The 23,364-nt window shown below is 44.1% G+C and overlaps 1 protein-coding gene across 18 annotated transcripts in view; it reads right to left on the reverse strand.

The window, feature by feature from the left end:
* SYNE1 (spectrin repeat containing nuclear envelope protein 1) overlaps positions 1-23,364 on the reverse strand; it is a 463,289-nt gene that overhangs the window by 221,576 nt on the left and 218,349 nt on the right. For all 18 annotated transcript variants that reach the window (XM_084774487.1, XM_084774489.1, XM_084774503.1 and 15 more), the window contains 10 exons: positions 23,113-23,285; positions 20,406-20,715; positions 19,521-19,685; positions 15,393-15,749; positions 9,094-9,230; positions 8,488-8,665; positions 5,419-5,601; positions 2,651-2,794; positions 2,161-2,316; positions 183-347 (listed from right to left, as the gene is read on the reverse strand). In XM_084774487.1, the coding sequence (XP_084630613.1) occupies positions 183-347; positions 2,161-2,316; positions 2,651-2,794; positions 5,419-5,601; positions 8,488-8,665; positions 9,094-9,230; positions 15,393-15,749; positions 19,521-19,685; positions 20,406-20,715; positions 23,113-23,285 (1,968 nt within the window). The remainder of the gene's footprint in view (positions 1-182; positions 348-2,160; positions 2,317-2,650; positions 2,795-5,418; positions 5,602-8,487; positions 8,666-9,093; positions 9,231-15,392; positions 15,750-19,520; positions 19,686-20,405; positions 20,716-23,112; positions 23,286-23,364) is intronic.

The raw sequence follows: 23,364 nt of genomic DNA on the forward strand, positions 1-23,364 counted from the left end.
GTGGATGGATGTGTCACAGTTTACATGAATGACTAAGGCTTAGCGATGAACATACCATATAAGCAGAAACGCATGCGGGGAGCGTCCAGAAATTCCGTATAGACAGAAGACCATAGTCACACAGGCCACTAGAGACTTGAGGAAAGACAAGGTGTGAGAGGGACGTCTCTCAGGACACATACCTCTAGCTTGAGCATCCTGCCGTCCAGCACACTTTTGTCAGACGTGGGCAGGCAGTACGAATCCAGCACGTGTAGGGCATCTGCCATCCAGTCCTGCAATTCTTTAACGCCCAGGGAGAACTGGTTGTGCTCAGCTACAATTCTGTCCAGCCTGGACAGTTTCTCCTGGAGAGGACAAAGATGTTCTAGCTATCGGCTCCCCTGAGACTTCACGCCCTGCAGCTGCTCAGTCTGGAAACTAACACTTCATGAGAAGCTAACACAGTCAGTCCAAGGCTGTCCCGAAGAGGACCAAGTCTGGCCACTGCCTGAGGTACGAGACACACCTTTCTAGGTAGTGAAAAATCTATAGAATAACTAGGTCAAAAGGCACAACAAGTTCAACTCACTGCCCTAAACAGATATCCTTAGAAGAACCATGATTTACTTCTTACTCAGTATAGTTTCTCCCTAACGTCTATAGACGTTCAATTCACAATCATCTTTAGCGTTCACATATTATATTTGGTTCAACTGATACCACATATTCTTCCAGACCTACACTGTAGACAGAGTCTTTAAAAATAACAATTTGATATCTTGTAATAGTTCCAAATTACATCTGTATAATATGTGTGTTTTTTGTTGAAACATAATCATTTTGTGCAGGAGTGGAACAGAGTGCGAGGCCTCAGTACATGTGCAGAGGACGTAATGCATGCATCTGCATTTTAAATAACAAGAGAATGTACATGAGTTTCCTCATTGTTTCACTTTAGATCATCTCTCACAACGTGGGTGAAGACTTCCTACAGCACTCAAGTTCTTACAGCATTCAAATATCTTTTGCTTTTTAATATCTAAGCAAATACAAATGAATAGGAAGGGTTTTGTTGGGAAGGCTTTTATATTTGGGGCTTTTTTTTTTTTTTTTTTTTTTGAGACAGGGTCTTGTTTATTCAGTCCAGCCTGGCTTTTAACTCACAGAGCAACCCAATCTGGCCTTGAACTTGCAGCAATCCCCCTGCCATTTCTTCTTGAGTCCTGGGATTCCAGATGTGCTCTCACATACCAGTAGCAAATAGTTGTTCATAATTCATTCTAACTTTAGGTATGTGCCAGATTTTCTAAAGTTAGATAAAAGCAGATTTTTTTTCATCAGATAACCACGGGTACAAATGGAGACGGTTCATATCAAGATTTCGTGGAGACCCAAATAAGCAGATCAGTAGCAACTTCAAAGTAAAATGGGCGAGGCCACATTATTTAAAGATCCATACGGTAGACTCCCTCAGCACTAACATCAGACATCTTGGGAAAGGAAGTCACGGATACAGTTTATGCAAGCTTAAAAGGACTGCCTCACCCACGGGATCTGCATCACTCTAGTGGGGTCATGCCTGTGTGTACCCACAACTTTATTCTAAGGTCAGTGAGAGATTTATTCAAGTTAAGATAGCTGTTGCCAATTCCAAACTCTGCTTTAGAATCTTACCTGAAACTATCGCTAACACATCTTGACTACTATACAATAAGTCTATAGAAGCCAGATGATGTTTTTTAAATTACCCTAGACTTATTCTATGGCTCTAAGACATTTTCAACTGCTTTTGGGTTCATGCTTTTGTTGTTGTTGTTCTGTTTTTGTTTTTTGTTTGCTTTTAGTGTAATTTAATCTGAGAGTCTTCAGCACAGAAACTCTGAAATTTGCTTTAGGTTTATGTATTGAGCCTTGAGTCTTCAGAATCAAAGTGCCATGAAATACATTATTTTGTTAATGATGGAGACTGGCAGTGTTTTCTGTCTTTGAAACATCCCTCGCTGACCTCGGAGAGCCACATTAAGAACTATGGTAAAAGTGATGTTTCATTACATGCCTTATGGTTGACCCGGAGACACCCTTCTGTGAGAGTGTGGGGGTGGACCCTGCGTGACCTATAGACATTCCAGTTGGGCGACATCAGTATCACGCTCACACACAGCACATGCCAGGCGTTACCTTGGTTACATTGCTTAGCGCTAGATACCGAGAAGACAGCTGCGACACTCTGTGCACAAAGCTCTTGCTGGCAGCTTGTCCTTCCCACAGCTGCCGAGCTTTCTCCTTCAACCTGTGGAGCTGAGGTTCGTAGCACTGTATCTCCTCAAGGACAGACTGGAAAGCACAAGCGGGTTACCATTCAGAGGCTGGGCAAGCACACGGAGGACAAAGCGCGGGCCCAGAGGACATGGGGACAAACAGTGACAAGCAACTGGAGTCCCCTGAAGACTGCGCTCATTTCAAGCTACACACAGTGGAATGCTACAGGAAGAAAACAAACCATGCCTCCTCAGAGGTGTCTCAGGAAACATGAGCTCAGTTCTGTCAGAACAAGAAGGAACACTGTATCGTAAGGTGGTGTTAGCTAAGACCAGGCTCCCAGCATGCATCTGGCCAGAGTGGACAGAGGAAGGAGTGAAGACGAGGCCAGATGGCCGGGTCCTATCACCTGGAGTTTCTGCTGTTCCCTCCTCTTGGCGGGCAGGTCATAGAGACGATTACTGCCCTCCTGGACCAGTCTCTCCATTTTACTCAGCCAGTTCTGCACAGGTTCTGCGCTCACTTCAAAGTCTTTCATCTGGATCTTTAGATTCTGCAAGGATTTAGGATAACGTCAGGGATGAACGAGCAAACTCAAATCCCAAGGGGCTGGGGAGAAGGCTCACCAGTAAGTGCTCCCTGCAAGAAAGAGTTCAGGGATGTGAATTTAGTTCACACAGAACCAATGTAAAACAAACAGGCAAAGCTAACGCGGTGGCACAGGTTTGTGATCCTAGAATTGAGAAAGTCATACAGGAGGATCCCCGGAAACTAGCGGACTGTGCTGTCTAGGCCCAGAAAGATACCTTGTTGTAAAAGATGAGGTTAAATGTGACTGAAGAAGACAGGTGATGCTGATCTGTGACCTGTGTGTGACAGACACACATGGGACAGAGAAAGAGAGGATGAGGGGAGGGGTAGGGTCAGGGAGAGAGAGAGAGAGAGAGAGAGAGAGAGAGAGAGAGAGAGAGAGGGATTCAGTCCTTACTCTGTGTGGCCCAGCTGCTTCCGGGCTTGTGTTTACCTAGTCTAGAACACCTCATCCTTCTTGAAGGCCTCCTGCTTGACCTTAGTGCCTAGCTGACTTTGGAATGTCCTTTAGGAACCTTTAGGCCTTCACTTTCAAACCACAGCCATTTTCTTTAATTCTCCAGATATTGCTTTTCAATCGTTGCGGCTTTGCTTTTTAGAGCGGAAGCTTTATGGTAGGCAGGGTTAGCTGTGCACTTCCGTCTGCCGCAGCTGTGCCTGGCCTCTGCCCTGACACCATAAGGTCCACAGCGGAAGGGCCGCAAATGCAGTGGATAACACATTAAAGCACGCTGATCGTCTTGTATACATCTCACCGTGGCAAAGGAATCTAGTTCTTATGAATCGCTACGTTTGTGTGAATCTGCTACTGAAGTTGCAGTGTGGCCCAACAGATGATTGAAAGGTTTAGGTGGTGTTAGTAAAGCACCGGGGCCATGAAGCGATAGCTGGGAAGTTATGAGGACTGCAGAGCGTATTGGCCATGGACTCAAAGCTCTCTCTGCATCTGGCCCAGAGTGTTGAGAGAGTTGGCATTTGATCGTGTCCTCCATGCTTTGCACAGGGAGATGAATTAGCTAGAGGAATGCACCAGAGAGTTTAAAACACCTCGCATAGGTAACATTATCAACAACAACTCCTGATAAAACGTAAGGAGGTCCATCAGAGGAGACGGTTTGTTTTCATTTTCCTCTCTGCTGCACCCCCAGAGTCTAAATCAACCCTTGCCAAACACTAACCGAATAATTAAATGCACTTGTGAACCCAACGCATTTCCGTCTTTCCGCTATTGCTGTTTCTTGGAGCTGTTAAACATGGTTCTGTGAGTTCCGCAGGGAGCACAGAAGAAAGATCGGTGCTTCATCTGTGCACAGCGACTGTGTGCTAAGAGTAAGCATGAGCTTGACGTGGGGTCCTGGACCCATGCACTCAGTTCCTTCTATGAGAGGTGTGTGCTAATCTTGGAAAATTCAAAGGATACATGGCCTTCAAGGTATAGTTTAAGTGTCACTTCTCTGGGCACTTTCCTTGACTTCTCCAAATACAGTCAGCGGCATCATTCTGTGAGTGTTCATGCCTTATCCTGGACACTCCTGGACTACAGTAATTTAGTCATCTCTTTCATGGGAATTACCTTCTCGAAAATGGAGTTCCAGAAATAAGACTAAGACTTGCCCTCCTATTACCAAAAGGTACACTCCATGCCTATTCCTTTTAGGAAAGGAGGGAGGGGTGGAATTGGATAAAATAGAATTGTTGTACCTGCCATGGGGCAGGACAGGTTAATAAACCGTCATCCCTGAGTTCCCCTGTTCTTGGGCAATAGTTGAGTAAGATGATCTGGCCACAGGAGGCCACACTGCACTAAGGATATCACAGGGTCACAGGTTACGACCATGTCCAGTGGAGGATGCTTGCCATGAATACCAGTGGCTTACAAGGGAGAGCCCAAAACTCTTGGCTTACAAAAGAACCAGGGAAGTGTATTTTCTCTTTCTAATGGCAAGTCCTTATTATCATTTCCTTTCTATCTTGTATTCATTGTGCCCCTCACCAAATTAAGGATCTATCCTGGCAGGAAATGTTTTCAAAGGCAAGATACCTTCTGTATATATAAGAGAAGAGTCAATACAAAGAATAAATAATTATCAGAAGAAAAGAAATTCTGCTTTGTGGCAGAAGTTATGATATGACATTAGTAAGTTGTCTTTGGAGGAAATGAAATCACGCGAATGCCATCTTTCCTCATATTTACACCCCGAACCTGATGCTAGTGTGAGTTCTGTGAACCCGGAGCCAATATTTTGTAGCCTTGCAAGAATTTTTCTGTTCATTCTCCTGGAATAACTTCTCAAACTGCAGCCTTTCGAATGAAAGATTAGCAGTGACGCTCAGAAGTGATGTTGGCTGTTCCTGCAGGGATGTGCATGGATGAGCCTGTGGCAATGGCCCCTGGGTAAGAAACCATCTAATCCTTCAAGGCCACTCATGCTTCCAGCACAGTCTTTCGTCAACTTTTGTCATCTGGTTGCCTGGCCCTATGCAAAATGGGATGACCAAAACATCTGAAAACCCTGAGACACTGACACCGTTTACCTGCTACCACTGAATGCCACAGAGCATGCCCAGGGGGCGGGTATGCTGTACCTCCAAGGCAGATTCCTTCTGGTGGAGATTGGCGTGGAAATTCTTCCAGTCTTCTTTTGCGGTTATGACTTTGGCCTGGACACCTTCTGCCTTCTCTTTGGTCAGCAGAGAGCTCAGCAGCTCCCCTTTGGACAGCATCATGTTTAGCTTATGCTGCCCATTTTCACTTTCTGAAAGAAACTCCTACGAGGAAAGTATATAATTAGGTACCTTAAGACACACAATGATCCGATATTTGATTTTTCTGTGTATGTCTCAGTGAAATGAAAGAAAACAAAATTGCATAAGTGAAACGACCCATGTTTTCCTTTAGCAACCTAGCTGTGAAACATTTTACTTCCTAATATAACTTCTGCAAACCCCTGTGAGCTACTTTTTTGAACTATTATTAACTTGTTAAAATAAATAAACAGGGGAAGTAGTCAGGGCCAAGTGATAACCAGTGATATAAAATAATCCCTGGTTAACTTTAGTTTAGTAAAATAAACACCACATGGTTCTGTATAATTGATGGGGCTCTCTTATGTCCTTGGCTTTGAGCATCCTAGCTGCCAAAGTGAGAAATAACACAAGCAGGTACAGGACTTACAGAGCCCATAGGATGAAATCAAACCACCTGTTCAGCAGCGCGCAGTTATCAGAGCATCATGAGAGAGCTTCCTTGGGGGTTTCCAATAGAGTAGGTGCGATTGCATGAAGCGGGAGGACATTGGTTTTAGTAGTAACAGGATACTTAATATGGTTGTGGTTACAAAGAGCAAGTTCATGACATAACGGCAACATGAAGCATGGCCATATTCTGTAGCCTTCTCAACATTTGGGTTTACCCAGAAATTAATTTTCCTCTTGAAAATTAAGGACATTCTTCATCTTAGAGTCAATGCCAACTATCACTCCCAGACATTAGAGAAGAAAGAAATGAATAAGTAGCTAAAGGTAATTTATTTTCTGTCAAGAAACATAAACATAGAGACTCCATGCTTTGGACTTTAATGAAAGCACCTTGATTAAGTTTGAGGGGCCAGTTGTCCCCTGTGGACTCATGTGTTGAGCTCATGTGTTGAGTTCTACTGTGGTGATGCTCATAAGGTAGGACCTGACAGAGGCCCTGGCGCAGTTAGAGCCAGGCCCTTGAAAGAATAAAAACTAATTATTTACTTATCTACTGTGATTGCATGTGCATGCTTGCTGCTGTAAGTATGTGGAGAGGTCCTGGTGCAGTTAGAGCCAGGCCCTTGAAAGAATAAAAACTAATTATTTACTTATCTACTGTGATTGCATGTACATGTTTGCTGCTGTAAGTGTGTGGAGGTCAAAGGACAACTTTCATGAATTGGTTCTGTTCTTCCTACATGCGTGATTCTAGGGATCGAACCCAGGTCTGTAGGCTTGGCAGAAAGCACCTTTACTGGCTGAGCCACCTCTCTGGCCTGAAGATACTTCTAAGAAAACAAGCTGGCCACTTCCTAGTTTTTTTTGCTTCCTGTCTGATGTAGCCTGTGGTAGTTTGAGTGAAAATGGCCCCTTGGCTCCTAAGGACTAGCACTGATGGGAGGTGTGGCCTTGTTAGAAGAAGTATGTCACTGGGGGTAGGCTTTGAGATTTCTGAAGCTCACACTGTCTGTTTCTGCTGCATGAGGATTAAGGTGTAGAATTCTCAGCTCCTCCAGCACCATGCCTGCCTGCGCACCACTATGCTTCCCACCATGATGATAATGAGCTAAACCTCTGAAACTATAAGCCAGCCCCAATGAAATGTTTTCCTTTATGAGTTGCCATGGCCACTGTGTCTTCTCACAGCAATAGAAACCCTGCCTAAGACACGGCCCTTTCCTCCTGATAACAGGTCCGTATGCCATGATGTACCCATTAGAGTAAAACTGATCCCAAAGCCATTTCCTTCAGCCTTTAGAATGGTCAGGTACATAAGCTTGTTTGCTTCCTAAATCATGCAAAATAGACCGAGGCAGGGCTTCATCAAGACATCTCTTTTGATGGATGACTGCTGCCCAAAAGAGGCCTGGGTTTTGACATGACAAATAAACTGGTGAGTGTTCACAGTTCTACTCGCTGGCCTGGAGCAAAGTTGAGGAATTTAAATAACAGCACATTTCCAAGCACAATCTATCTTATTACATCATGAGCTGAGATTCAAAAGAGACAACTAGACTGGTGTGGACACTGTTATTTCAGAGCCTGTGTCTGGTTGACAAAGTTCTCAGATGAGCTCTTCCTTATTTATAGTTGGCTATATCCATGTGCTTTCCAGCAAGAAATTCAAAATCATGCGCCAATGGCTCAAGACTGCTAAGATATACTACTACTATGACTACTACTACTACTGATGATGATGATGATGATAAAAATAATCAGCCACATGTGACATACATGAGAAACAAAGCTGAGGTCAAGGTGGCAGCTGAAATGTCACCATCGAGCTGTAGTTAGATGAGGGAAATATTCAAATAAAACCAAGCAAATAAACAAGCGTCACATGTGGCTGCAAACCTGGCTGCCTCAGACAGAAGCCTTTATCCTACGACTTCCTGAGAACAATAATCTTCCATTCTCATCATGGTTGGAGCAAAAATTAAGTGGAAATGACCCACTAGATACTCGGGCACAATGTTATTACATACAAGGAACTCTTACTGTTTCCTGAGCCTTTTTAAAAATATAAAATAGCTAGCATACAATTATGCATATGAGTGGGCTAGTTTCCCTTCAGTTCTTCCAGAGGCAGGTTAGTCAGAAATTTAAATCTTTTAGACTAGCCAGGCATGGTGGTGCATACCTTTAGTCCCAGCACTCAGGAGGCAGAGGCACATAGATCTCTGTGAGTTCGAGGCTAGCCTGTTCTAAAAAGGGAGTCCAGGACAGCCAAGTTTATCACAGAGAAACTTTGTCTCAAAAAACAAAACAACCAAACCAAACCAAACCAAACCAACCAAACAAAAATTTCTTAGGGTAAACTTTAATCTGTAATGATTTCGGTACAGAAAGACCCAGAGCCCAGTGCTAGTCTGGCTCAGCACTGTATGCAGTAAGCACTGTCAACAGAGTTCTTACCTGGATTTTCTGAAGACTGGAAGAGACTTCACTAAGATTCTGAGGTAGATCAAAACACTTGGCGGTGGTGATTTTCGCGCTAACCAGCCACTGCTGGAAGCCCCTGAAGGCCTTCCGAAATCTTTGTTGCAAAATCTGCTCTTTGCTCTGGCAGCCCTTGGAAGCTTGCAAACAGAGACTGAAAGGGTGATTTGCAAAATCGAGGACAGAAGAAAAGTGACAAAGTTGATTAAAGTGACAAGTCTAATCTGATACCACATCTCATTCTCAGTTAACTGGTATTATAAAAATGTCCTAGCTTCCTTAATTCTTTCTGTACCAGGTCTTACAGCTCTGCCTGGGCTATTCCATCACATGAGCTTAGACAGCCCTCCACATCAGCCTCCTGAGAAGCTAGAATCACAGACAACCGCTCCATGCTCAGTTTAGCTCCTACTTTGCGTATTCTGAAGCCAGGCGCAGCCTCATTTCCTGGGATTATAGCTGGGCTCCCAGCTCCAGCTGAGCCTGAAGCAGGAGGATCCTGGCTACACACTGGGACTCCATCTCAAAGGAAATGCAAATGAGAAGAAACTATGTTGAGCAGCAGGACGGGCTGGTGCTCACCAGTTATATTCTTTAATTAAGCCTGAGACTTTCCCACTGTAGGGACTCAGGTCCCTGGAGAAGCGGCAGAGTTCATTCAGCTGAGACTTGAGCTCCTCCGTCACAGGTTCGGCCTTCTGTAGAGCATCCAGGATCTCCTAACAGAAAAACAAGACAAGCACCAAACTCAGTGAATTCCATATCTTCACACTCTGCACACACACACACACACACGTCGGAAGTTATTAGTGGAGGGCAGACCAGCACAACGAGGTGAGGTCTATTTCTAACAATTGTTTGTAGCCCACATAGCACTTGTGTAAACTGTATCTACTTCTGGCCATGCGTAGACTCTCCTACATCAAGTATAAAGCAGTCAAATAATGAAATCATCAATAATTTAAAGTAAGAGCAAAGAGAAAATACTCTATACTGTTTAGAAAATGGTCCAACTAGACTGTTTGGAAATTGTCTATCGTTTAAGATATTAGACAATCATTTGAGACAGTGGTTCCCAACTTTCTAATGCTGTGACTGTTTAATACAGTTGTTGCTCTTGTTGTGATGACCCCAGACCATAAAATTCTTTTTATCTCTACTTAATAACTGTGATTTTGCTACTGTTATGAATCGTAAGCATCCATGTTTTTGGATAGTCTCTGGTGACCCCCATCAAAGGGTCTTTCTTTCAACCTCCAGAGGGGTCATGACCCACAGGTTGAGAACCAGTGATTTAAAAGAAAAGCGACATATGTTTTGTGCTTACAATATGTAAGTCAGTTAATTTTATGTAGTATATGTAGTGAACATTGGTACTAACAACTTAGAACCCACAGGTATAATTTACCTGCTGGTTCATATACCTCATGGTTTCATTCCTATAGTCATCAAATCTTTGCCAATGTCAGGTATGACATTTGGGGACACTTCACTGCTTCATGAATGAAGGTTTCATTCACCTCTCAAATAGCTCAGAACTTAACCGATGAACAGTATGAAGATAAGCACAGTACAGGTTCACACAGTCCCAAAGAGCCCAGAACCTAAGTGCTGAACAATACACAGATAAACACAGCATTGGACACACTTAATCCCAAAAGGAGATCCTAAGACTGAGGAGTGCAAGTCTGAAATCAAAGCCATGGTCAACTGGGCTCCAGCAGGTCCTTTGCAATTAAAGCATCCCAGTTATATGATTATTATCAAGGGACAAGTGAGATTGTGAGTGCTGAAGTCCTTAGCACAATTCCTGGTCCACTACGCAGTGCCTATTGTAACATTACAAGGGAAACAACAGCCCAATATATAATGAAACTATACCAATAGTGTCACGAGGACAAAAAGATATTTTTAAAATTATGTGCCCACATGGGTATGCATGTGCACAGACATATATGTACACACAAACATACATGCACATATATGCACACACACTCATGTATACACACACATACATGCATATACCCTTTAAACTGGAGCAAGGACAAATAGAAGAAAAAAACTACTCTAGTAGCTATTGCTGCAACTATTGCTATTCTTAGACCTCATGAACACACCAGGTTTGTGTGTTGCCATCCTATAAATGACATCACTAATTTCTAGCTGCTGTCAATCAGAAGATCTGGCATTGTGTTATGGTACAGAGTTATTTCTTCTTAATGAAAACCTTCCTTCCTGTAGGGAGGTGAAGTGTCAGGAGATACAGGAAACCCATGGAACAAGGCTCAGGAGGGTTGTGGAATTTACACGACTTGGGAAGTTCCTAAAATGACAGGAATCACAAGGCCCCTCCCCAGGCTTATATAAGAAGTGAGTGATGGTTGGGTGAGGGAGATGCTTCCCAGAGCAGCAGAGAGCACTATCGACGCAGCTTTCAGGAGAGTCCCCCACACTAAGGTGAAGTTTTCAGTGTTACAGCTGCTTCTTGGATGGAATTCTTTTTTTTAGGGTGACATCTATGATGTATTGGGGTGAATGAATGCCTGCTCACATCTCCCCAAGAAAAGTCATGTTACATACTCATTTGTTCCTCAAGCTTCATGTAGAGAAACGCAAGCTTAGCCTATTCTTTTGTTTTGTTTTGTTTTTCAAGACAGGGTTTCTCTGTGTAGCCTTGGCTGTCCTGGACTCACTTTGTAGACAGGCTGGCCTTGAACTCACAGCGATCCGCCTGCCTCTGCCTCCCGAGTGCTGGGATTAAAGGCGTGCGCCACCATGCCCGGCCTAAGCTTAGCCTATTCTAAGTCCTAGTTTTTTCAACCAGTTGGCCTCTTTGCCTCCTTGCATTCTTTCTCCTGGTCCCCGCTGACATCCTATAATTTCCTAGAATGACATAGCGGCTCTTAAATGACTTCTGTTCTCTGTTCTCCTTTCTTATGTTTATCCTACCTTGCTGTTATTTCCTACCTCATCTCTCTGATCAAGTTGTAATCATGTCCCAGGGTTCAACTCTACCACTGGTTCCTCAGAGGATTCTCTGTGGCCATTCTGGATTCCCAGAGATGTTTATCTGAGGATGCTGGGCTAGGCTAGCTTTATGTCAATTTGACACAAGCTAGAATCGTTTGGGAAGAGGAAACCCCTTCAGAAGCCTGGTTTGTAGGCAAGCCTGCGGTGCACTTTCTTGATTGATTTTTGATGTGGGTCAGCCCAGCTCACTGGGGGACATATCACTTCAGAAAAGGTGGTTCTGGGTGCTATAAGAAACAGGCTGAGAAAGCCACGAAGAGCAAGCCAGTAAGCAGCACCCCTCCACGACCTCTGCATCAGTTCTGGCCTTCAGGTTCCTGCCCTGAGCTCCTGCCTTGACTGCCCTCAATAACAGAGCGTGTCCTGAGAGTTGTAAGCTGAATCACAACCCTGCACCCCAGGTTGCTTTGGTTTTACACAGTAACTGAGGCTATAACTGGGACAGATGCGCTGCATGCCTGGAGCGTTTGTCATAACGAGTGTCCCTACTGGTTTCATGTTTCTCTGTCCACACAGATTGTGATCATGAAGACAGGGGTGACACTCACAATGGTCATGTAAAGTAGCTCAGTGTCTGAGCTCTGGAACATGCATTGCTTTCTTCCTTCCTTTCCCTTCTCTTTCATTTCCTTTTTTTCTTTCCCCGTTCTTTCTTGTGGTCCTAGGGGTGGAATCCAGGGCCTTAGAACAAGCCACGCGAGCGTACCATCACCAGCCTGTATCCCAAAGTCCTCTCAAACACTTTTATTTAGAAAAGTCACGAAAAGTTACCATACAGTTTCTCTTTGAAACTCTAAACACTAACCCCATTTTTAATATTTTTTAAACCATATTGAACATTTTAAAGGGAATATTTTTAATGAGAACTAAAGAAATGTGATTATCTACTAAATTTTTTAAAAAATGAGATTTAAGCAGGTCAGTTATAAATTAGGTGACATTAAAAGTGAAAAGATTTTTCAGCTAAAGTTGACATCTAAGAATACACTCATGGGGCTGAAGAGAAGGCTCAGTGCTGAAGAGCAATTGTTACTTTCCCACAGCGTCCAGTTGGGTTCCCAGCACCTACACCCAGTGAGTCACAGCGACTGAGAGCTCCAGCTGCAAGTGATCTGACACTCTCTCCTGTTTCCCATAGGTACTGGTACATATATGTATATACATACATGTACACACACATACAACTAAATAAAAATAAACCTTTAAAAATATTCATAACGCTATCAATATTTTAGCAGAACCTTTAATCTCATGAACGGTGCATTGGTTCATATACTTTTGGTTCCATCAAAGTCTGAAGACCTTTCTGTAGGTTCTTTTCATTGTCCAGTTCAAGAAAATGGCTGCATTTTCCAAACTAACAAGCCAATAGTTTTAAAATGAATTTTATAAATACAACCAACAGATGTTTGCCTAGACCATCTACCTTAACTGAACTTCCAGATGATGTACGACCAATACTTACAATGGCCGGGTACCATTTACTGTGATTATCAGCAGTCATGGGGTCTTCCTAACAGCAGCAAAACGTTGCTGTCAGAGCTCAAGCCCATTTTGTTACACACTCATGGAATTTGAGGTGTTATCTTACATTTTAGATAAAAAATTTTTCCACTAGATGATTATTGACTATTGGTGTCATGTAGAGGAATGTTAACTCAGAACATGGCTATCCTGGCAAGAGAGCACATCCAGAACCTTCTATGTCTATGTGATCTGGCTGGCAAGAGAGTACATCCAAAGCCATTCTAGGTCTGTGTGACCCAGCTGGGATACAAACACGCCTTTAATCCAGGAGACAGAGGCAAACAGATCTGAGTTCAAGGCCAGCCTGATATAGAGCAAGTATCAGGTAAAGACAAGCTTAGGTCCAGGCATGGTGGCAGACACCTTTAATCCCAAACAATAAAGGTAAAGTTAGTTTGTAGAAGGAAGCACCCATGTTTCAAAGTGACGTCTAATAGAGGGGCAGAAAAGGTGACGAGTCAGAGAGGATTGTACATAATAGAATATGCCCAACTCTCATGAGAAGAGAGAGGAAAGGGAAGCTACTTAAGAGGCAGTTTTGCCAGGGCAGTAATAGAGAGACGGGTTGCAGAGAAAGAACTCAGGTGAAGATGGAACAGGCCAGAAAATGAGAAGAAGCCATATTAGAGCAGATTGCTGAGCTAGTTTGAGGCCAAGCAGAGCAGTTCCAGGTTGAGAGAAAAACCAGATTAAATAAGTCAGCTGGGAGAAGAGTTTGAGCTAGAACAGCTGAGTTGAACCAGCCAGCCCAGAGCTCAGAAAGAACAAGTAAGGGTGAGCTTATTAAGCAATAAGTCTCAGAGGCTGAAAACATTCTAGGCCTAGGTTAGATTGTACGGAGGCTGGAAGCTTCCAGGACTAGGCCTAGGCTAGCAGAAGGAGGCAGAAAGCCCACCAGACAACAATTGGGACAGGCAAATAAAAGATACTTGTACTGTTCCATTAGACGACAGTGACTGTTTTGAGGCAATGCCCTATTGTCCTCAAAATCAGAGTCAAACATAGCTGTGACAGCAGAGACTGTCTGTCATCCTGGACTCAGCACAACTGAAAACCCCCACTGCTGATTGCATCAGCATGTGCATCCTCATAGCCCTCCTTAGTATCCAATACTAGCCCCAACACAGGAGACGCTCATTGAAAACAGTAATTACTAGCTACAACCAGACCTTTCTTTAAACTTCTTTTCATTCACATTAATAGAACAGAAAGAAAGGGAACCAAACAAAGAGCCGAAATACTGTGATTTTTTTTTAATAGATATTTAGCAATTTAGAGGTTCCAGCCCCTCTGTCTGTGCCCACACTGCAGTGTCAAGTGACTGTGATTCTGGCTCAGTTCTGGCGGCAAGCCTAAGGGCGAGGGTAGCGCGAAGAACACATCCACACGGCTGAGGAACGTGCTCAGTAACGCGGCACCCGGATGGCTACGGACTTTTATTTGCTAGTGTACCATGCCTGACGCAAAAAGTTCACTTGAACAAAACGGCGCTGGCAATGCTCCTCGACTGGAGCTATTTCGAAACGATTATAGCATAAATAGAAGCAGAGACGTTGACTTCACGAAACTTCCTTTTAAGGACGGCCATGATTGCGGGCATTCTAAAGTGGCGAGTATTGAGCATTGCCAAGGCAGCCAGGAGGAGCTATAGGGGATAGAGGGAAGACATGGATATACTTCAGCTCTTCTTCCCTTCCTCGCTTCCTTTTCTCATATTCTAAGAGCAGCAACAGCTTTAAAAAAGGACAAAAAGGCCCGGGAGGTGACTAGTAAGTGCTAACGTGTCTTAACAAGCTAATTCAAGTTCAGCTGTCAAAACCACGGAGAGGAAAGCCAGACACCGGGAAAACTATTAGTTGTGCTTCAGTGGCTTATCAAATGTGTCTTTCAAAGCTACATATTCAACCACTTAGTTGTCTGAAAGAGTTAACTGGCAAGAAAGCAGCTTATGACTCTGTCTATTTATGCCTCTGCCCACGGGCCATTTTCCAGGCTGAATGGCTGAATACCGTATTGCAAACTCTTGCACCATCAGAAACAGAGTAAAATATCTCCAGCAGAAAGAATGTTTCCTACCGGCGTAGTAGCACCACCCTCCTACATATGCTAACTTTTTAACCAAAGTTTGACTTATAGAAGGAAAACAAATTGACACTTTGCAAATTCAGTAAATGCTTTTTCTCTGCCTCTGGATGCTGCATGCACTTAGTTAGCATAGGCTCATGGGGTGTTTTGTTTTGTTTAGTCTTTTTTTAGCAACCATGAGAGCCAAAGAAATATTTAGCTTATCCACTGCAGTGGTAAACAGGAAGGCAACCACTTACTTGTCCTTTGTGCCAGCACTCCACTATCTCCTCGTCGGTGTTCTTGCCTTCCAGGAGGGTGAGCTGCTGGGCCCAGGTTTTTAGAAGAGTGCTGAGCTGGTCCAGGGTCTGCTCGAGTTGGGACACCTGGCTAGAGAATTCCTGCTCCGAGAGGGCCATTTCGCTGACCAAGGTCTCCAGGCTGCTCTGTGCTTGGAAGAGGCAATCTTCCCACTGCCTCCAGTCAGCGCGCAGGGCCTGCATCTCCGAGTTCAGAAGCTCACACCCACTGGCAGCTGTGTTCTGTTTCACTGCTGGGGCCAGCAGCTCCACTCTGCTTAGGCGGCCTGCACCGATCTCTCTGGAATCTATCAGCGCCTGTAATGGAATATCGCCATGGAAACCAAGGAGGCCCTTAGTCACTCGGGCTGCCAGTTTTCAAAAGTGTGTAGACCCGGATGCTGTCCTGCTATGAAGTTTGAGCAAATGTGCACAAGGAACGAGAGCTGCTGTGCCTGCAGTCTCCCAAGTTATAGTAGCAGCCATGAGAATGAGTGTCTGACTTATTGCGAAATCACTCAGCGCCTCTCTGTGGTGTCCTCACAGGCGGGACAGGCATGCTGAACACAGACAGGCACTGTTTAGGTATGTGGAAGTGGGGTAGTAACTTAGACATTATCTGTGGTGTTCAGCTCCTCTAGATTACAAAGAATCCCAGAAAACTGTATTTCCTCTTATGTGGATGAAGAAATGGACTGTGTCCTGTTTTGTGGTCTCTGTCTTATTCCCACCATCTTCCACAGAGGGGTGGCTTAAATCACATTTCTTCCCTGCTGGGAGTCAGGCTGACCCACAGCAAGAAAAGGATAAGCACTCCTCAATCTCAGACAGTTCTGTACCCAAGGAGGCATTTTTATGGCCACTAAAATGAATCATTCACACACCAATGGAGTCAAAAGTTTAAAGCAAACTCTAGCCTGGGTTTATTCATCACTGTCATACTTTTTCCCCTTAGAAAAAGAAATCTCACTAGAAATTTGGGAATTCAAACACCATGTTTAGTCTTGAGGCTCACATAGAGAACAGGCTTTCAGGTGTAATTAAAATATCCATTGTGAAATAGGTAACTCATGGCACTTTATTTTGGAAAAAAAAATGCTTTGAATGGCATTTTCTTGCGAAAATGGTCATCTGGTACATACATATATGTACCATGCATTACTAAAGCTGGATTTTGTCATTGCTAATGGAAAGTTATGTCTTTCCTCTTGGGTTAAGTAGAAAAAAGGAGATTATTAGGGACAAAAACAAGGAGGAGGAGAGGAATAAGGAACAAGACCAATTACAAGTTAACAACAGAAAACCGAAGCATGAGTAGCGTATCATACATGTGTCATACATGTGTCATAGGTGTGTAAAGTAAAACAGATATTTTAACATGTCTATGTCTCATTCCTTGCATCTCATTTAGTTAGCCTGAAGTAAATCTGTCTTCTCATATGGTATAGACAATAATAGGGGCCCACTTTGGGATTAGATAATATGGATCTAATTAATATGTAATCCAGATAATTACGGTGCCTAATTATATGGTGGCCAAAAGCACAATCATGTGAGATGTGATTTTTATACATGTGTAAAATACGTTTTTGCAAATAGGACTTAATGTGTATGTAGTCAGCCTTTCTTGGCAACAGGATTCTAAAAGTCATCATTGCTTATAAGTCCATAGAGTGGTTAGTGGTTGAAAAAAAAAAAAAAGAAAATCATAACTTAGAAAGTGCTGCATCTAACAAGAGTGTAAAAGTGGTTTTTGAATTTGGAATTCAGAGAGTCTCTACTGTCAAAAGTCAGTTTCTTTAAATGCCCCCCCTATTCATTATCTGTTTTATTTGGCATGAAAATGGGTCCATACTGGCTAACTCTCACTCCACTCACAGATTATCCTTGTGTTATTCTGTGCCTGTGCATGTGTTAGGCATAGTAGTGTAGTGTGTGAGTAATGCTCATATGTGTGCCCACAGCAATTAGAACAGGACATCAGGAGTCAGTCTCTCTCTCTCTCTCTCTCTCTCTCTCTCTCTCTCTCTCTCTCTCTGCCTTACTTTCTTGAGGTAGGATGCTTCACTAAACTGGAAGCTCGCCATTTTTGTTAGGCTGGCGAGCAACTACCTGACTCCACTCAGCAGGGTTGGGGTTACAGGCACGCAGCTCACTCAAGTCTCCATGCATGCAGAGCTGGTGTTCTTACCCACGGAGCCATCTCTGCAGCTCTCCCCCAGGTCTTCAATAAGGGCACTGTCACATTGTAATGGCTGTGCTTCAAACTAGATTTCGCATAGATTTTCTTGCCCTGTATTCTCATTCTCGCCCTCCCTCTTCCTCTCTCCCTCTCCCCTCCCTCCCCCCCCTCTCTCTCCACACCCATCCTCATGCATTCATATCTTCATCCATGTAGACACTGTGCTTACAAGTTACGTATCCTGAATGGTTGTTTCTGTGGGATGGGGGTGGCCAGAGCATTGAAGGGCAGGAGAGGTACTTACTTTCCTTACCTCCTCAAAGGTTTTTCAAATGAACTTTCCAAAGGCTCCACCCATCCTTGCTGCCTCCTTTCCCTTACCTGCCACTCCTTCCTAAATCCACGCAATCTGACTGGTTCATCCCTCCCCTCTGCTGTGGCAATGGCCCAATGGTCAAACCCAGAGGTGATCTTTAGCCTCTGCGCTGACGGTGACCCTGAATTTCTCCTCTCTCCCAAAATTCCTGTAAGCCTTAGGTATGCCTGGGTCTTGTATTTGTGTCCCATGTTCTTTTTTTGCTGGACGTGGCATGGATACATCCTGTCTGGGAACTCCTACTACAGACTATGTTTTAGTAATTTATGACATCATCTCTTAAATTCCTGTGAAAGAATGACGTGAGTGTTCATGGCGCCCTGGACTTTACTACCACCTGGTGGTGAAAGTTTGGTATGTCTATCACTGAACATCCCATCCCCCCCTCACCACAAGTACCCACTCTCCTTAGATAAGGGCTCCCTTGATTAGGGGTAAAGACTTAACTTTTAGCCCTGGCCATTTATACTTATCTGTTTGTAGGCTTGATTACTTATTTTTATTCATTTTAAAACTTTCTTTTTTTTTTAAGATTTATCTATTATGTATAGAGTGCTCTCCGTGCATGTACACCTGCATGCCAGAAGAGGGCATCAGATCACATTATGGATGGTTATGAGCCACCATGTGGTTGCTGGGGACCGAACTCAGGACCTCTGGAAGAGCAGCCATCTCTCCAGCCCCTTTACAATTGTCTTTTGATACAGGGTTCTACTATGTATCCCTTACTGGTTCATGAACTTGCTTTGCAGACAAGGGTAGCCTTAAACAGGTGGAGTCCTCTTCCCTATCCTCTTAAGCACTCACCTTATAGGTGTATGGCACCAGGCCTGGCTCACCCTTGACTCCTTCAACTTGGCACTTACTGTAAGTCAGTCCCTCCCTTTTCCAAACCTACTGGACTTTCTTATTGAGCGCACTCCATGTCCAGGCAGGGTGCTACATGTTTTTATTTGAATATCTAATTCAGTCCTCTAAATGGCTCTTTGGAACTGATTCCAAAAACTATAGTTTTTGTTTGTTTGTTTGTGTTTGTTTGTTCCTTTTATTCCTTGTGTATTTCCAATGAGACTGCAGGGCATTGACAAAAGTGATTTTTCCAAAAAACTTAGCTAGAAAGTCAGGAGATGAAAGACGCCAGGAAGGCCTGTTGGCTTCAGAGCCTGAACTTTAAAAAGCTTCCTAAGCTGTGGTTACACTGGGTTTGCCGGACCAATAGAGTGGTGTATTTCTCAGTCTCTTACACTTCAGCAGTAAGTACAGCTGCATACAGAAACACAGACAGACAAGGCCACAACTTGCTCATAAGTGGAACTAAATTCCACTTCCAATTATTTTTCTTAAACTTTGTTTAGAATTACTGATGTATGGAGCAACAAAGCACCAACCAAAACCAGGAGGAAAACAAACAAACAAACAAACAAACAAACAAAGAGACAAGAAACAAGAATCTTATCCACCAAACCCTTGTCTGCCACAGAACTGCTGAGCCTATGGACCAATGCAGAATAATAGTGGCCTGTTTGCTCACCTTAATTTTCAGTAGCTTTTTCTGGGTAGCTGAGGAGTCCCCAGACACATCCGACCACCGATGAAGCTCTTCCTTTGCTGAGTGGAGCCAGTCTGTGAACTCCTGGACGGCATCTAGGTACATGAGGTGGTCTTTCACCACCTCCTCTGCTTTCCTCATTTTCTCCTAGTTAAGAGAGAGAAAGCACATGAACAGTCATGGTCACTGCCACCATGAGATTGGGGGAATGTGCAGTGACAGGCTCCACAGAGGTTTGATGTAGCTCAATTTTTATGTTCAGATTCTCTGTGAATTTAATATCTTAAAAAGAAGTCAATGCTTGGGAAGCAGAAACAGGCAGATCTCTGTGAGTATGTGGTCACCCTAACCCTAATCTACATATGGAGTTTCAGGGCCAGCCATGAATACATAATGAGATTTTGTCTCAATGAAAGAGAGAAAGAGGAGAAAGAGGAGAGAGAGAGAGAAAGAGAGAGAGAGAGAGAGAGAGAGAGAGAGAGAGAGAGAGAGAGAGCAGTGTGTGTGAATACTCACATTTAGAACTTTTATTTGTAAGTTAATCTTAAGCTAGCACACATAGCAATGGGTTTTGTCATAGCACCTTCATACCTATGCATCATTGCATGTTTCTTTCACTCCCCCCCCCCATAGCCCTCCCACATGTCCTCTCCTCTAAGTCTCACTGGTTCTCTTTGTTTTCCCAGGCAGCCACCCCTTCTGTATTCCTACTTGTACTCTAGTTCCCATCTTTCTGGAAAATGGTCTTTATGGGATTCCTGCCCACCAAGCTTACACATAGCTTCAGACAGCCAGCTCCAGTAATTCAATCCCTCTAAGGGTCCTCACCTGCACTTGGAAGCATTTGCGTGGGTCAAAAGTACTTACCTTGGCCACGGTCATTATGTCCTGAAACTGCGTTCTCAGTTCCTCCTGGCCGGCTTCTGTGAAAGACTCATCCTGGGTCTTCTTGTACAGCTCCCTGGACTTGGCCGCTAGTTGCTGCAGAGCTCCTGTGTGATCCTCTGCCTCGGACACGATGGACTGAAAGTGGTCCAGCAGGGCAAACTTCTCCTTCAGCCCTGGCTGCAGCTGTAAAGGATGCTCTACTTTCTCATCCACCGATTCCATCCACTGCTCCAACTGGCTTTTCTTCTCTAGATAGTCGTTCCATTGGTCAATCACAGACTCCAGGGTCCTGGAACAAGCATCACACACCATAAAAACGAGTTTCAACTTGGGCGTCTCTTCCAAAATACAATTACAGGGCCAACGGATCTATTTAAAGTGCTTTGCTGAATAATATTGTTATGAAATGTTGTTTTTGAGTGCAACTTTTTTTTATATCTGTCACAATTAGGGTTGCTTTAAACAAAATTAATGTATGCTAGGGTGTGTCTCATTCACCCCTAATGCTCACCTTCTCTCTTTGTCATCCCCTGATACCATCACTCAAATTGAAGACTTTAGCATGCTGGGAAGTAATCAACTGACCAACAACCCACAGTTACTCACAGCTCATGCTGGGTGAAGGTCCCTAGCATCTCTTGCATAGGACCCCCGCTGTTCTGGAGTCAGGATAACATACTCAATGAGCTTCCATCACTTGTTCAAATTGCTGCTTCTGTACTAGCACCTCATCTTTCCGGAGCGTTTCTGAAAAGTCTGCATCGATGTCATCAGACTCCAGAAGCCACCAGAGCCGCCTTCTGCCACAGCCGAGGGTCTTTTGCATGCTCTTGGCAGTACAACCAGAGTCTGTGTTATCTGGAATGTGTACTTCTCCCTAGCCTCTGATCTCCTGGCAAGCAAAAAGGACTTTGTTTTGGCTGATTGTTTGCCGCAGTCACTTCAACAAGGAAACCACCCAGCAGGTAGCTGTCGGATTTAATTTCTTGCTGAAATAAGAGTCAGAACTCTGAATCTGTTTCTTGGATTTAACATTTTATTGTAACATCTGAAACAAAAAAAAACCCTCCCACATCCCTATTCAGTTCTACGAAGTGGAAGCCTGGCCTGCTGCCAAGCACTGGGAACTTACTTGAAGCCTACTACAGAATGGGAGAGCCCCCACGGGATCTGACTCCTTTCTTTGCTGATCGATAGGAGTTACGACAAAGATGCAATGTCCTGTTCGCCTAGAGAGACACTTCCTCTTAATGTAAAATCCAAGAACCAAAGCCAGCAAGTGAACAAAACGTCACGCTAATATCAGGTGCCCCTGCCGCTGCCTGCACGGCAGGTGACGGCTGCAGTGGGGTTTGCGACTTGCAGTGGTCCTCCACCTTCTCCCTACGTACTTGCTGTGGTCACTTTGGGACCCACTCCTGGAGTGATTGGACGGTGGAGTGTTCAGAATCTGGCTTCTGGTACGTGTTTTAATCTAAATTCCCAGTGGTCGCTATTTACCCAACAAGCCAGCTGTTTATGTACAGATAATTTGAGAAGAGGCCCGGGGAAGGTGAACTCTTCCATCTCTAACAAAGAAAGACAAATGTTTTTCTCTACTTCTTCATCAGTAACTGATGCAGGGCAGGCCTGTGCTCCCTCTCTTTATTCGGTCTTTCTTTCTTTCTTATCAACTAAAATTAATTTTTAAATGACACAGAAAGTCATGTATATTAATGTGGCCACATTGTATTTCCATACATGGACACATGTGCTTGACACCTCACGTGACAACACTCTTGGCTTATCCTATCTGGTGAGACTTTTCACTCCATCTCCTCCTGGGTTTTGCAGTGTGTACTACAGCACTGTGGTCTCTCCTCATCCTGCTGTATATGGAGCAGTACTGCCAGTTCTCCTGCTCTTACCTAACATGGTTTGTACGCGCTGTGCGTCCTTTCGCATCCTGCCTCCCTGACACGGTCCCTGGTCCCTGGTCATCACCATTCTGCTGTGAGCCTTTACAGGCTCCATGTATGAGTGGGATCCGACCATCATGCAACTCTGAGTACTTCCGGACGCGATGTGTTAATGAGTGGCCACGTAAGAACATCCTCCACTTGGCAGGATTTCATCTCTTCCACGCCTTAGCTACCTAATGCCTGGATGTCTGCATCACTGTGATAACCAGAAACGCTGCACACATGTCCTGCGTCACCAGCTAGGTGTGATGAGTGCAGGGTGAGGGACAGACAGACACTTTGAGCTTGGTTATTAGCACTGTAACTTGCCAAGAACAGTTCCTTGCACGTGCCTTTCAATAGCTAAGAGCTATTAAAGAATCTCTTGGCTTATTATTAAGTATTCTTAAAAATATTCTTGACTTAAAAAGAGACATTTTCCCAAGCTTGTGCTATGTGCAAGATTCCGTGAGACGCTGGTGTGAAGGGGGTGGAGGTTGTGAGGTTGGGGGGGAATGGACAAAAATATTTTGAAAAGAAAACATAGAAGCAAAGCAACACTAACATACCAGTACCGGTCTGTGCCCCATGGGGAACAGAACACAGGCAAAGACATTCATGCCAGCACATAGCAAAAAATAACATGCTTGGTAACTCTACCGCAGGCTGCCCAATGCTGCGCCTTGACTTTATGAAACTGCTGGGTTTTATTTGGGCAAATAAACACTTAGAGAAGATTGCTGCACCTTTGCGCATGGACAGCAGAACTCATGACGTCAGCCCACGTCGTTTTAAGCGTCTGGAGCTGAGCCTGAATTGCCTGTTGACCCTCCTTGTTGCTGCTTCTTAACGCCTGGTCCCCTTTGCCAATGGCCATATTCAACTTTACTTCTCCTTCACCCTTCATCAAGAGGATGTCCTGGGGAGGGAGAAGGAGACGTCATTAGAGGCAATATGAAAACCTGCTGTGCTAAACAATGGCTGCCTAAGAGGCTGAG

This window comes from Acomys minous (assembly GCF_964271855.1).
Source record: "Acomys minous genome assembly, chromosome: 3".
NCBI lineage: Eukaryota > Metazoa > Chordata > Mammalia > Rodentia > Muridae > Acomys > Acomys minous.